Source organism: Marmota marmota, unplaced genomic scaffold (assembly GCF_001458135.2).
Source record: "Marmota marmota marmota unplaced genomic scaffold, marMar, whole genome shotgun sequence".
In the NCBI taxonomy this organism is placed as follows: domain Eukaryota; kingdom Metazoa; phylum Chordata; class Mammalia; order Rodentia; family Sciuridae; genus Marmota; species Marmota marmota.
Window position 1 is genome coordinate 35,565,989 of NW_026000240.1, and position 15,090 is coordinate 35,581,078.

Genomic DNA, 15,090 nt, shown 5'->3' on the forward strand with positions numbered 1-15,090 from the left:
AGAGAGAGAGAGAATTTTAATATTTATTTTTTAGTTTTCGGCGGACACAATATCTTTGTTTGTATGTGGTGTTGAGAATCGAACCCCGGCCGCACGCATGCCAGGCAAGCGCGCTACCGCTTGAGCCACATCCCCAGCCCCTCCATATTCTAAATAGCCCTTTCCTTTTGGTAATTTTGTCTTGGAAGTCAGAGAGTAAATAGTTTATTTTTAAAATAGTCTCCAATAACAGTAGGTACACTTTGAATGATTATCATACTAAGAACTTTATATGTATTGACTCAAAGTAACCTTATATATAGTATATTATTGTTAGTATATTATTATTATTATTGTCATCTCAATTTTAAAATTATCCTTAACACTGAGATGACTAAGGTGGCATAGGAGGTTAAACTTAGACCCTTCATCCATCATAAAGTATATACAACCTTTTTTTTTTTTTTTTAATATATTTTTAGTTGTCAGTGGACCTTTATTTATTTATTTATTTACTTATTTAATTGCGGTGCTGAGAGCTGAACCCAGCGCCTCACACATGCCAGGCAAGTGCTCTTCCATTGCGCCACAGCCCCAGCCCTGTACAACCTTTTAAAATTAGAATGATACAGTTTTGGAAAGAAATTACAGCTAGTATTACAGTTATTATTATTTTGTTGTTATTTTCAGTCATTTTTCATACCTGGGTATGGTAGCACATTACAGGTGTTTGGGAGGCTGAGGGAAGAGAACCACAATTTGAGCCCAGCCTGGTCAAAAAAAAAATAGACCCTCTCTCAAAGAAATATAAAAAATAAAAAGGGCTGGGGATGTAGCTTAATAGTAGAGCACTTCCTATCATGTGCAGGGTTCTGAGTTTAATTCCCAGTATTGCCAATGTCATTCTTGAGTCATTTGAAATACCAGTAAATTTGCGGGGTGGAGGTTATGCTTTGAGCCTGTGAGCAAGATAGAACTGGGCCAGTTAGAACCCCAGAATGGGGAAACCTTCTATAAGCTGGGGTCTGAATTCATCTGCTAGCAATGATTGGCATGGCCAGTGAGGATCCCTCTCTCAGGGACAAGTCATACCATGTGACACCAATGTTTTGGATCTTTTGCTCCTCCAGTGTCCTTACTTGGGCCCCACCTGCAGAGGAACACAACACTTTTTGAGTGTGTGTGTGTGTGTGTGTGTGTGTGTGTGTGTGTTGCTAGGGATTGAATCCATGGCCTTGTGCATGTGAAGCAAGTGGTTTAGAAACTAGTAGGTGTGTGTTCAAAATACTTCTCAAAGGAAGTATCTGTGCAATTTAACTAGGGCTTTTGGAGATTCTTCAAGATGGAATTTGTATCCCCAAATTCTGTGCATTTTTCTTTCAGAAAACATCCCAGAAAAATGGACTCCAGAAGTCAAGCATTTCTGCCCCAATGTACCCATCATCCTGGTTGGGAATAAGAAGGATCTTCGGAATGATGAGCACACAAGGCGGGAGTTAGCCAAGATGAAGCAGGCATGTTCTAGGATAGGGTTTTGTCTTCCTATAGCATTCTTAACTTGGGCACCTGGCAGAAACCCTCAAAATAAAGTTGTTTATAGAGACCCAGAAATCCTTCTCTATCTATTTGGACTTCATTGACTGGTACCTGCATAGAAGAGCCCTGAGAAAGTCTTGTGAAATGAAATGTGTCTCTCCCCTTTCTCTTGCAGTGCTCACCAAGCATTCTGCAGAGCTACATCCTCCATCCTTGGAATGTCTTTTTTTTTTTGGGGGGGGGGGACTAGGGATTGAACCCAGGGTGTTTAACTACTAAGCTGCCTCCCCAACCCTTTATTTTTTATTGATTTTTTTTCCCCCCCGGCGGACACAACATCTTTGTTTGTATGTGGTGCTGAGGATCGAACACGGGCCGCACACATGCCAGGCGAGCGCGCTACCGCTTGAGCCACATCCCCAGCCCATTTTTTATTGATTTTGAGACATGGTCTCACCAAGTTGCTGCTTGAGGCCTTGCCAAATGGCCTAGGCTGGCCTCAAACTTGAGTTCTTACCATTTCAGCTTCCCAAGTTTCTGGGATTTCAGGTGTGCATTATCATGCCCAGCATGGAATCTCTATTTTGAGGAGCTGTGCCCCTGAGGACTATCAGCCTGGGAAGAAAACATTCCAACAGTACCCAATGCCTCAAATACAAGACCTTTCTCGGGCTTTTTTTTTTTTTTTTTTTTTTTTTTTGAGAGAGGGAATTTTTCAATATTTATTTTTTAGCTTTTCGGCGGACACAACATCCTTGTTATGTGGTGCTGAGGATCGAACCTGGGCCACACACATGCTAGGCGAGCGCGCTACCGCTTGAGCCACATCCCCAGCCCCTCAGCTCTTGATTTCCCTCTTTAGTTATTACCTGGGTTCATGTGAGGCCAAAGATAATTTAGTGGCAACTGAAGGATAAGGAAATCCTGAAGGCAAGAAGTCCAAACAGAAAGCCTAATGTCTTTTTTTTTTTAGTTGTAGTTGGACACAATACCTTTATTTTATTTATTTACATGTGGTGCTGAGAATTGAACCTAGGGCCTTGCACATGCTAGGTGAACACTTTATCGCTGAGTCACAACCCCAGCCCCTAACCAAATGTCTTTATAATGAAGTAATGGTGGTGGTGACGACATCTCAGCCTCTCAGAAGCCAGATGGCCTAATGGTAGAACTTCCACACTATAGAAATACTGTCAATCTCTTCAACCCAAGAAAGCCACTGAGGTTTTACTACCTGAAAATCAAGGGCAGGCCCTATTTCTGTCCATGGACATTGGTCCTCTGTAAAGCTAATTACAGGAAGACCCAAGGGCTTGTCCCCGATTCCTTCCTTAATCTTCCAGGACTCCCTTGATCCCTTCCCTCTTTATCTCACTTTCCAGAGAAGAATATGCTTAATAGAGATTTTATTTTGGGGGTGGGGTGAAAGAGTAATTACTGCATACCAATTCCAGAATTTTCATAAAACAAGTTTAAATCTGGGAGTTTGGCGGTTTTAACAACAACAAAAGGGTTTCTGATGCAGTGTAGTGTTAGTCCCAGTTTCTCAGGAGGCTAAATCCAGAGGATCACTTGAGTCTTTTAAGAGTTTGAGGCCAGCCTTCACAACATAGCAAGACCCTATCTCCGCCTCCCCCCCCCAAAAAAAACACACAAACTTTTACCTGAATTTAAATATTCTGTACTGTGTATATTTAACAGTATTTGCTGAAAACATTCTTTTTTGCTTTCTAGGAGCCAGTAAAACCTGAAGAAGGCAGAGATATGGCAAACAGGATTGGCGCCTTTGGGTACATGGAGTGTTCAGCAAAGACCAAAGATGGAGTGAGGGAGGTTTTTGAAATGGCCACGAGAGCTGCTCTGCAAGCCAGACGTGGGAAGAAAAAATCTGGGTGCCTTGTGTTGTGAAACCTTGCTGCAAGCACAGCCCTTATGCGGTTAATTTTGAAGTGCTGTTTATTAATCTTAGTATATGATTACTGGCCTTTTTCATTTATCTATAATTTACCTAAGATTACAAATCAGAAGTCATCTTGCTACCAGTATTTAGAAGCCAAACCATGATTAATAATGATGTCCAACCTGTCTGACCTGCCAGAGTTCTTCTGACACTGCTCTAACAGCCCTCTCTGCACTCCACCTGACACACCAGGCGCTAATTCAAAGAATTTCTTAACTTCTTGCTTCTTTCTAGAAAGAGAAACGGTAACTTTTGTGAATTAGGCTGTAACTACTTTATAACTAACATGTCCTGCCTATCATCTGTCAGCTGCAAGGAAATCTGGTGAGTCATCACTTTGGAGCTTTACTCCTCAGCCAATTTCATTGGCATAGCTCTGGGGTGGGCATTTAGTTGTTTGAAAGTGTACTCAGCCAGAAAGGCCCAAGTCCATGCAGCTGTGGCAGAGTTACAGTTCTGTTACTCTGTTAGTTACCTTATAGTTACTGTGTAATTAGTGCCACTTAATGTATGTTACCAAAAATAAATATATCTATCCCAGATTAGATGTAGTATTTTTTGTATAATTGGATTTCCTAATACTGATATTTGTCATCCCACAGAAAAGTGTATTGGTTTTTTAAAAAAGAAAGTGTATTTGGAAATAAAGTCAGATGGAAAATTCATTTTTAAAATTCCCGTTTTGTCACTTTCTCTGATAAAAGATGGCCATATCACCCTTTTTTGGCCCCACATTTCCCAGTACCCCTCTCCAGAGCTGGGCTAAATAGGAATTTGGTTTCATGCCTGAAACAATTAGACACTTGAAGGTGGCATAACCTCTCACCTAGACTGCAGGGTCTGGCTCTTATTCACAATGCTCCTTTCTTCTCACTGTATCCAGGTTCCCTCCCAGAGGAACCACCAGTTCTCATGGGTGGCACTTGGTTTTTCTCTTCTCTCCAGCTGACTAAACTTTTTTTCTGTACCAGTTAATTTTTCCAACTAATAGAATAAAGGCAGTTTTCTAAACTTCCTGTATCCTGGTGTGTGTTTTGCTCTTTCCAGGGCTGGGAAAGGAGGATGGGCTCAGCCCTCCTGGCCTGGCTCACCCTGGAGAGGTTTGTTCCTTCAGGGTATGTGTAAAATACCAGCTTGTTTGCAAAGGGGTAGAGCCCCCCCCCACACACACACACACACATACTCAGCACTAATCTGGCTTCTCCCAAGAACATGGAGATGATTATCCTGTATCACATTGAATTTCCAAGCATGGATGGGTGGAGTGGGAATGAGCCTAGTGAGACATGAAGGGGCCACTGAATTTTCTTGGCCATAGTGAGCTGTTGAGCAGGGAGCTCCACTCCCAAGAGGTTTCGACTGTTAGGTCGGTGGCAGCGACACTACTTGTTAATAGAAAAACTAAGGGTGTTGCTGTACTGGGAGCAGAAAGGTAGAAGGAAAATCAGAGGCCTGGATATGAGTATCCCCCAGAAAGCCCTACAATATTGGGAAGTGAAAACTGTCTTAGAGGATGGAGCCCTGCCCCACCCCTCCTTCAGTTTGACCTTCCTAAAATTAAAGAGCCTCATTGAAAAACTACTTGCCTTGGAAGCCCTTGTAGACTGCACCAACGCTGCAAGTCAACCTGTGTACCTGGCGACAGTAGGGCACATACTGCAAGGGCACAAGATGGAGGGCTGTTTGTGCATGAGCTGCTTCCACGGCGGCGGCCAATCTCCCAGGCCGGACTCCACAACCTAAGGAACATTTTGAGAATGAATTCTGAGGCCTCGAGGGCTCCCGGCGGGAACCGCGGTAGCGGTCTCCAGCCTAGTGCAGGGTTGCTTGAGCCAGACCAGACATGCCCTAGCCTCTGCCTGGCTTTTGTGAAGACCGCATTCTGCTGGGCCGCACCCTCCTGGTAGTTCCAGTCATGGGGAGGGGCGAGGCCCTTGGGGAGGGTGGAGGCCGGATGAGGCGGGACTGTCAGATCTGGAGCCGGCTGGAGGGCCGGAAAAGTGTAGGTGTCACGTGACCTTGCCGTGACCCGTTAAAAGGCACTGCCTGGGTCCCCCAACTGTGCTGATAAACTTCTTTCAGTTCCCTGACACCCACGCCATGTGTGCCACTAGGCTGGCGACAATGGCGGCCCAGTCCACAGTGTACACCTTCTCCGCGCGCCCGCTGGCTGGCGGGGAGCCTTTGAGTCTGGGCTCTCTGCGGGGCAAGGTGCTGCTCATCGAGAATGTGGCTTCTCTTTGAGGCACCACGCTTCGGGACTACACCCAAATGAACGAGCTACAGGAGCGCCTCGGGCCCCGGGGCTTGGTCGTGCTCGGCTTCCCGTGCAACCAGTTTGGACATCAGGTGCGCTGGATGGGGTGGGTTAAGGGTGGGCATGCAGTCTTTGTTGGGGGCGCAGACCTGGTAGCCTTTGGCCCATTGCGTGAAGAGGCGGGCCACCGGCTTCCCTTCCGGTGCTCCTTGCGGCTGCAAGGAGGGCAACATCCTGGTGACTCATCGAAAAACTCCCCATTTGGGGTTGAAGGGCTCACTTCTCGTGGCCCGAGTCCCAGCTGCCCTTGCCTCCCTTTAGGAGAACGCGAAGAACGAAGAGATTCTGAATTCCCTCAAGTACGTCCGACCCGGTGGCGGGTTCGAGCCCAATTTCCCCCTCTTCGAGAAGTGCGAGGTGAATGGCTCCAAGGCACATCCACTCTTCGCATTCCTGCGGGAGGCCCTGCCAATGCCCAGCGATGACCCCAGTGCACTCATGACCGACCCCAAATTCATCATCTGGTCTCCGGTGTGCCGCAATGATATTGCCTGGAACTTTGAGAAGTTCCTGGTGGGCCCTGACGGTGTGCCCGTGCGCAGATACAGCCGCCGCTTTCCAACAATCGACATAGAACCTGACATTGAAGCCCTGCTGTCTCAGATGCCCAGCAGTGCCTAGGACACTCTTCGTATCCTGACTTGGCAGTTGCCAGCTGCTTTCTGTGGGGATTTCATCCATGATGGTGTTTACTCTAAACCTGCATTGAGGAACGCCTGATTTCCGGGAAAATCCCCATAGAAGGGCGCTGGGCTTGTTTATCCCTGCCTCCTCTCTGCCTAGACCAAGGCAATTTTTACCACTAATAAAGTGCTGGGTGACACGGAATTGTGTGTTTGTTCTTTGTCAGTGTCATCTGAGGGCACTTTTCATACAACCTCTTTATCATATAGGTAAGAGCTTAATCTACAAATCTGAACTTCTTTGTCCTTTGGTCTACATCCTGTGCAATCCATTTTTTCCTATGTGGGATGCCTCACTTCTGTCTATGCTTTTCCTTCTGCCAGAACATTCAACAAGGCCTTTCTGAGGCTTTGTTACAGCAAAAGTCCTTACTCTAAAAAAGAGGAAGACACCCAGACAAGGCCAACTGCCTAATCCCAGTATTAAGCCTCTCCCTTCTGAGAATTTGTTGAACATGACCTTCACAAACATGGGCCCCACTCACATTCAGACTTTGGGATCTCACCAAGTGTTAGGCCCACATAACCTCTTTTGACATTAAGAGGCTTTTAGCCACTAAGCACATCCCCAGCCCTTTTTCGTATTTTATTTAGAAACAGGGTTTCACTGAGTTGCTTAGGGCCTTGCTAAATTGCTGAGGCTGACTTTGAACTCACCATCCTCCTTTCTCAGCATCCCAAGCTACTGGGATTATAAGCTTGAGCCACCATGCCTGGCAAGACTTGTGCAATATTAAGTTTCTCATTGGGCTGGGGATGCGGCTCAAGCGGTGGCGTGCTCGCCTTGTATGCATGCTGCCCGGGTTCAGTCCTCAGCACCACATACAAACAAAGATGTTGTGTGTCCGCCGAAAAAAGTTTCCCATTACTTTGCTAGATCCTTCCAAATTGTTTTTTATCTGCTATGATGATGGCCTTACCAGTTGCTGCCATTCATATATTCAGAGTAATAGTGTACAGTGTAACTTGCCTGACTAGAACCCAGCACTGAGGTGCAATTGCACCTTCAGGCCTAGGATAGGATCCTATCTTAGAGGCCAAGTGTTGCTATTGACTCAGGCCTGCTTAGGTCCCACCCCTCCATTTGTTGACTTTGCTGCCAATAATCTTTAAAGACAGCTGTGGAGCTGTTTCCTATCAATGCAGGGACAGCTTCTGCTTAGGCAGACAAGAGGTATGTGAGCAGTATCACTCAGTCTGGAGTATGGTCCTGAGGTTCAGGGATCCCAAAATGTGTGTCCTAATTGGTGGTTCCTGGCCCTTCCTATGTTTGAAACAATTCAAGGAATTCTTCCCTTTTAAGCAGGAATCTTGCTGGGTGCTGTGGCACACATATTATTTCAGGAACTCAGGGAAGCTGAGGCAGGTGGATAGGGAGTTCAAAGCCAGAGTCAGCAATTTAGCAAGGCCCTATGCTTAGGAAGAAAGAAACTGTCAAAATAAAAAGAGCTGGGGATGTGGCTCAGCTTACCAAAAGAAAAAATCCTAAGCAGGGATCTTTGCTGTGGCCCTTAGCCCTGTATTCCTTTAGATTACTAAAGGATGAAGGGTCCCTCAGAACCTGCTCTGGCTCTCTCTCTTGCCTCCCTCTTGGATACAAATTATTTCACACACACACACACACACACACACGTGTGTGTGTGTGTGTGTGTGTTGTAGATGAACACAATATTATTTATTTTTATGTGGTGCTGAGGATAAAACCCAGTGCTTCATGCTTCCTAGGCAAGCACTCAACCACTGAGCCACAATCCACAGCCCCTCCTCTCTGTTTTTGAAACCCTTTTGAGGTAACTGAGTTAGAATAAGAACAGGTTGCTCCCCGCTGAGTCCCATCCTATCTTTATTCCTGTCAGAAAAACAGGGAGCCTTTTTCTGGTACTAGGGATTAAACCCAAAAATGCATTACCACTGAGCTACATACCCAGTCCATTTTATTTTCTGTTTTGAGACAGTATCTTGCTAAGTTGCTTAGGCCTTGCTAAATTGGTGAGGCTGTCCTCAAATTTGGCAATCCTCCTGCCTCAGCCTCCCGAGTCACTAGGATTACGGGTGAGCTGCATCATGCCAGGCTCCAGGTGGTCTTAATTACATCTGTGAATGGTCTAGTCTGCTTTCCTATTGGTTAAGAGTCTAGAAGGTGGTCTGGACACTATGGCACATGCCTGTAATCCAAATTACATGGAAGGCTGGCTGAGGCAGGAAGATCACAAGTTCAAAGCCTTAGCAATTTAGTAAGGCCCTAAGCAATTTAGTGAAACCCTGTTTCAAAACATAAAAAGGGCTGCGGTTGTGACCCAGTGGTTCAATCCCTGGTACACAAAGAAAAGAAACAAACAAACAAATAGCAGGATGGGATATTACAAAGCAGGTCCACTTGATCTAAATATCTAATACTGGAACAGTGTCAAACAACACATGAAATATATCCTGGGTGGTATCCTAAAGTTCTACAGATCATTTGGCTCCAGGAAGATATTTAATTTTTCTAAAGTATACTTCTAGAGCCTTTTACTTCTTCACATCCCCTGGGCAGGTTAAAGAAACACAGACAAGATCCAAATCTCCCTACAGAAGTACCTGTTACCCAAATTTCCTTTGTCCCCAGTGTGTGATGTGTGTATGTGTCTTGAGTTTCCCTGAGCAAACTTTGCATACCTCATCACCCATTCCCAAAACCCAAGAAAATGTGGTTTTCTTTTCTTTTCTTTCTTTCTTTTTTTTTTTTTTTTTTGGCACTGGGGATTTAACCTAAGGGCACTTTACCACTGAGCCAGATCCTCAGAACTTTTTGTTTTTTATTTTGAGACAGGTTTTGCCAAATGGCTCAGGGCCTTGCTTTGAATTTGCAATCCTCTATCTCAGTCTCCAAAGTCTGTAGGATTACAGATGTGCACCACTTTGCCCGACTTGGATACTTCATCCATTCATTTATGCATGAAATGTCTACTGAGCTGGGGTATGATGCATGCCTGTAATCCTAGCAACTCAGGAGGCTGAGGCAGGAGGACTGCAAGTTCAAGGACAGGCTGGGTAACTTAGCAAGACTCTGCCTCAAAATTAAAAATAAGAAGGGCTGGGGATATAGCTCAGTGACAAGCATACATGAGGTCTTGGATTTAATCCTCAGCACCACAAAAAGTTAAAACATAGGGCTTGGGATATAGCTCAGTTGGTAGAGTGCTCGCCTCGAATGCACAAAGCCCTGGGTTCAATCCCCAGCACTACAAAAATAAAACTTAAAAAAATAAAGTTAAAGCATACACAAGTTAACATCTAAATACTTAATCATAGTTAAAACTATGATGGTAATAAAATCAGAGAAAGAAAAGACACTGGCCACACCTGGGCCCAGGGTACCACATCCTCTCTGCCCAAACAGTACTGACTAATAACAGTGGAAAAACCAGAATGGAATCTGTATATCAGCATGGTACTTTCTATCCTCCTGCCTCAGTCTCTCAAGTAGCTGGTGTTACTGGTACATGCCTCCTGAAACTTCTCTTCTCATCAGCATGACTTCCCAAATTAAGAAAAGTGATCCTATTTCAATTTTGGGAGGCTTTCACCTTCTTCAGTACCTAATTTTTATATAAAAGAGGTAAGAAATCAGAGAAGATATTTAATTTTTCTAAAGTATACTTCTAGAGCCTTTTACTTCTTCACATCCCCTGGGCAGGTTAAAGAAACACAGACAAGAAGTACCTAAACAGTATTACCCCATTTCCATCTCAACTATTTGTAAATACTGTCATATGTGCTCGGTGATTTCTAGCCAACTATGTACTAAGGGTACAACAGGAAGGCCAAGCCCAGATAGGTATAAAGCCAAGGCAATAACTGTATGATTTGGAACTAAATAAAGATTAAAGTTTGGGGCTGGGGATGTGGCTCAAGCGGTAGCGCGCTCGCTTGGCATGCGTGCGGCCCGGGTTCGATCCTCAGCACCACATACAGACAAAGATGTTGTGTCCGCCAAATACTAAAAAATAAATATTAAAGTTCTCTCTCACTCTCTCTCACTCTTTCTTAAAAAAAAAAAAAAAAAAAAAGATTAAAGTTCACACACCAGACAATATGAATCCTCATGACCATCACAGCATGTGACTAATCAGCCAGGCCAGGTACTCCCTGACTCACTTCCTGCTTTGTCTTCTGTTTGTTTGTTTGTTTTTAAAATATATTTTTCGTTGTTGATAGACCTTTATTTTATTTATTTATATGCAGTGCTGTGAATCAAACCTAGTTCCTCACACATGCTAGGCAAGCGCTCTACCACTGAGCTACAACTCCAGCCCTTGTCTTCTGCTTTATTTTATTCATTTATTTTTTCAGTACTGTGGATATGATTGAGCGCAGGAGGTTTCTATCCCCGAGATACATCCCCATTTTATTTTACTTTAGGTACTAGAGATTAAACTGAGGGGCACTTACCACTGAGTTACAACCCTGTCCTTTTTATTCTTTATTTTGAGACAGGATCTCAGTGAGTTGCCCAGGCTGACCTCGAACTTGGGATCTTCCTGCCTCAGCCTTCAGAGTTGCTGGGATTATGCATGAGCTATCACACAGGGTTCTTATTTATTTAGTAGTGTCGGGATTAAACTAAGGGGCACTCAACCACTGAGCCACATCCCAGCACTATTTTGTACTCTGTTTAGAGACTGGATCTCACTGAGTTGCTTAGCGTCTCCCTTTTGCTAAAGCTGGCTTTGAACTAGCACTCCTCCTGCTTCAGCTTCCTAAGCCGCAGGAATGCACAAGAAGTGTGTGCCACCATGCCTGACTCTTACTATCTATCTATCTATGTATCTATCTATTTATTTATTTATTTATTGTAGTACTGAGGCTTGAACCCAGGGATGCTCTACCACGAAGTAGATCCTATGTTTTGTAGTTCTGGGAATTAAGCCCAGAGGTAAGATTTATTTTATTTTAAGGCAGGGTCTTACTAAATTGTTCAGGTGGGCCTTGGACTTTCTGTCCTCCTGCCTCAGCCTCCCAAGTAGCTAGGGTTACTGGTATGTACAGAGACACCCTTAACACTTCTATTCTTGTGGCCCGAACTCCATTAGCAATAGGTGGATTGCTCTACTTTCGGACCTGGCACTTTGCTAGGCCTATATGTCTTCCTAGAACAAAGTGGCTTAATAGAGAATGCATCCCTGAGCCATGGTTATAGGCATGCACTGCCATGCCTGTCTTATTCCTTCTGAGTTGAATCCCTCATGCTTGTCATTTCCTCCAGGCCACTCTTACAATGGTAGAAATACATAGGCAAATACTCATTGTTTTAAGTTCTTATAAACATTTTTTTTTCACCAGGTGCAATGACACACAGCTGTAATCCAGGTGGCTTGGGAGGCTGAGACAGAAGGATAGCAAGTTTAAAGCCAGCCTCAGCAACAACAAGATACTAAGCAATTCAGTGAGACCCTGTCTCTAAATAAAATATAAAATAGGGGGCTGGGGATGTGGCTCAAGCGGTAGCGCGCTTGCCTGGCGTGCATGCGGCCCTGGTTCGATCCTTATCACCACATACAAACAAAGATGTTGTGTCCACCGAAAACTAAAAAATAAATATTAAAAAATTCTCTCTCACTCTCTCTCTCTCTCTCTCTCTCTCACTGTCTCTTTAAAAAAATATATATATATATAAAATAGGGCTGGGGATGTGGCTCAGTGGTTGAGTGCCCTTGAGTTCAATCCCTAATACCCAGAAAATAAAAAAATAAAATAAGATTAAGGACTGGGGATGTAGTTCGGTGTTTAAGCACCCCTGGGTTTAATCCAAACAAACAAATGAACAAACTTCTAGGCTCAAGTGGTCCTCCTGCGTCAACCTCTCAAATTCCACGTAGCTGGGACTACAGATATACAACATTAATCAGTATTCAATTTTTTCCCTGTTTTTATGGAGCTGGTGACCAAACCCGGTGGCCTAGCACACGTCAGACAAGCACTTTACCACTTAGCTCCCTCTCTAGCCATATTTCTCAATTTTTAGAATTTGCTTTTCAAGCAAATTAAGAAAGTATATCACACTCTATCACTGAGTCACATCCCCTGCCAAAAGAAAGTTTAAAGACTTTGGAGATGATAACCTTCTAATAATGAAGTTCATTTTATTCCTTTTTTTTTTTTTGACTGGGGCAGTACTGGTGATTGATCCAGGGGTGCTTTATCACTGACTTACATCTCCAGTCCTTTTTTCTGAGACAGGCTCTTGCTAAATTGTCTCAGCCCCCTGGGTCACAGCCCCATGGTTATAGGCATGCACTGTCATGCTGTCTTATTCCTTCCTTTTTTTTTTTTTTTTTTTTTTTGGTACTGGGAATTGAAACCAGGCATGCTTAACCACTGAACCACATCCCCAACACTTTTTGTGTTTTATTTAGAGACAGGGTCTCACTGAGTTGTTTAGTGTCTTGCCATTGCTGAGGCTGGCTTTGAACTCGAAATCCTCCTGCCTCAGCTTCCTGTGCAGCTGGGATTGCAGGCAAGTGCCACTGCACCCAGCTATTCCTTGCATTTTAATTTAAACTACAGAACTTTGTAATCTAAATAATTCTTCAGGAACAACCAATAATTTTGTGGTTTTCGTTCTTTTTGGCACTTTGGGATTGAACCCAGGGGTTCTCTACCACTGACCTTCATCCCAGTCCTTTTTATTTTGAGACAGTGTCTTGCTAAGTTGCTGAGGGCCTTGCTAAATTATTGAGGCTGGCATTGAACTTGTGATTCTCCTGACTCAGACTCCTGAGTTGTTGGAGTAATAGACATGTGACATTACATCTAGCAAGTGCTCTACCGTTGAGTCACAATCCCAGCCCCTCCAGCATGGTATTTTTTTTTTTAATATTTATTTATGTATCTTTAGTTTTAGGTGGATACATTAGTTTGTTTTTATGTGGTGCTGAGGATCAAATCCAGTGCCTAATACATGCTAGGCAAGCACTCTACCATTGAGCCACCAACCCAGCCCCCAGCATGATATTTTTGCAGTCATTTAATAGCTCTGAAAAGTTCCTGGCTTAAAAATATTTTCCAAAATTTTCAATTCAATGTCATAGTCAGGTTTTGTCTCCCTTTCTAGTAGTACTGAGGACTTGTCCTACTTCCTCAAGACTTCCATAAATGGCATATAAGAAATTACTGAAAAAAGAAAAGGGAAGCAGACAATCTCTAATACAGCTTTTGAACTAATGTTGGCAACCAAATTTCTTTTTCCATAAATAACAGGCCTAATGGTAGTGTTTATAATTTGATAATATTTTTAATAGTTTCAAAGAATTTCACAGAAAAGGACTTGCCAGGGTTGGATTCCTAGATCCATCATCACTTAGTGAATTGGATTCACACTTGCTTGTGCTGGGCAAGCACTCTATTATACCCAGAACCCTTACACCAGCTGGGTGTTAACTCTTATCTGCAGGGGAGTAATTGCTATGTGGTTATTCAAAGTAGTTTTAATTCCACATTTACTTTACTCTGATATCTACTTAAATGCCAAAAGCTTTCCGTTATCAGTATGAGACACATGTCCCATGCTGGGCCCAGTGGCACATGCCTAGAAACCCAGAACTTGGGAGGTTGAGTTCAGGAGGAAAGCAAGTGTGAAGCCAGTCTCAGCAATTAGTGAGACCCTCAGCAATTTATAGAGATCTTGTCTCAAAATAAAAAATAAGGTCACAGCAGTGAAAAAGCGAAAACATTTACATTTCTTTAATGACTAATATGTTGAACATCTTTTCATGTGATTACTATGTCTATATCTTTAAATAAGAGTCTGTTCAAATATTCACACATTTAAAAAAATTTTTTTTAGTTGTAGATGGACACAATACTTTTATTTTGTTTATTTTTATGTGGTGCCAGGATCCAACCCAGGGCCTCATGCATGCTTGGCAAGTGCTCTACCACTGAGCTGCAACCCCAGCCCAAATATTCACACATTTTTTTAAAAAATACAAAAATGAAAAGGGATGGGGATGTAGCTTAGTGGTAAAGTACCCCAGGGTTCAATCCCTGGTAGGAAAAAAGAAAGAAAGAAAAAAATAATAAAATAATAATAAAGATATATATCCTAGGGAGGAGCAAATTGATTTCAATTAGCTAAAACTGAACAGAAAAATAGTAAATTTGCTCAAATGACCTACCAGACCTTCACTGGGCCAGTTCCCCTTCTACCATCTGTCCTTAAAGCTGAACATTGCTCATGTTTGTCCTCCGTCATAGCCATAGGAAGAGGTTCCTAACAGATCTCTCTGGGTTATAACACTTGAGTGTTAAGTGCCCTCAGGCATTTTGCCTCTGCTCCCAAAACTCCAAGCATTTAAGGCAAGTTTGAGGTTTCTCTGCCTCCTTTCTGGCTTCTCTGCCTCCTTTCTGGCTTCAGATCCCCTTCGGCTCTTTTAGTAGTCTGTACTCACTCAGGTCAACTGGCCTAATCCTTACCCTCTGAGCCTACATTGCCTGTTTCAGAAATTCCCTCTGCTCTCTCCAAACCCCCCTCCTGTAACATATACCCTTATGTCTATGCTTCAAACACTTTCTTTCAAGACCATGCCTCAATGCTAATCAAGTTAAAGGTTTTCTTTAACAGCTGGGGTTGT

At 43.5% G+C, this 15,090-nt stretch overlaps 2 protein-coding genes across 4 annotated transcripts in view; both read left to right on the forward strand.

The window, feature by feature from the left end:
* The window catches only part of Rhoa (ras homolog family member A), a 49,659-nt gene extending 45,173 nt beyond the window's left edge, over positions 1–4,486 (forward strand). For all 3 annotated transcript variants that reach the window (XM_048794066.1, XM_015487204.2, XM_015487205.2), the window contains 2 exons: positions 1,363–1,493; positions 3,250–4,486. In XM_048794066.1, the coding sequence (XP_048650023.1) occupies positions 1,363–1,493; positions 3,250–3,423 (305 nt within the window). In that variant the 3' untranslated portion in view covers positions 3,424–4,486. The remainder of the gene's footprint in view (positions 1–1,362; positions 1,494–3,249) is intronic.
* Positions 4,487–5,487: 1,001 nt separating this feature from the next.
* Gpx1 (glutathione peroxidase 1) lies at positions 5,488–6,620 on the forward strand. The gene is made up of 2 exons (XM_015487203.1): positions 5,488–5,824; positions 6,054–6,620. Exons 1-2 carry the CDS (start codon positions 5,576–5,578, stop codon positions 6,411–6,413), a joined length of 609 nt encoding a protein of 202 aa, XP_015342689.1. The 5' UTR covers positions 5,488–5,575; the 3' UTR covers positions 6,414–6,620.
* The last annotated feature ends 8,470 nt before the right edge of the window (positions 6,621–15,090 follow it).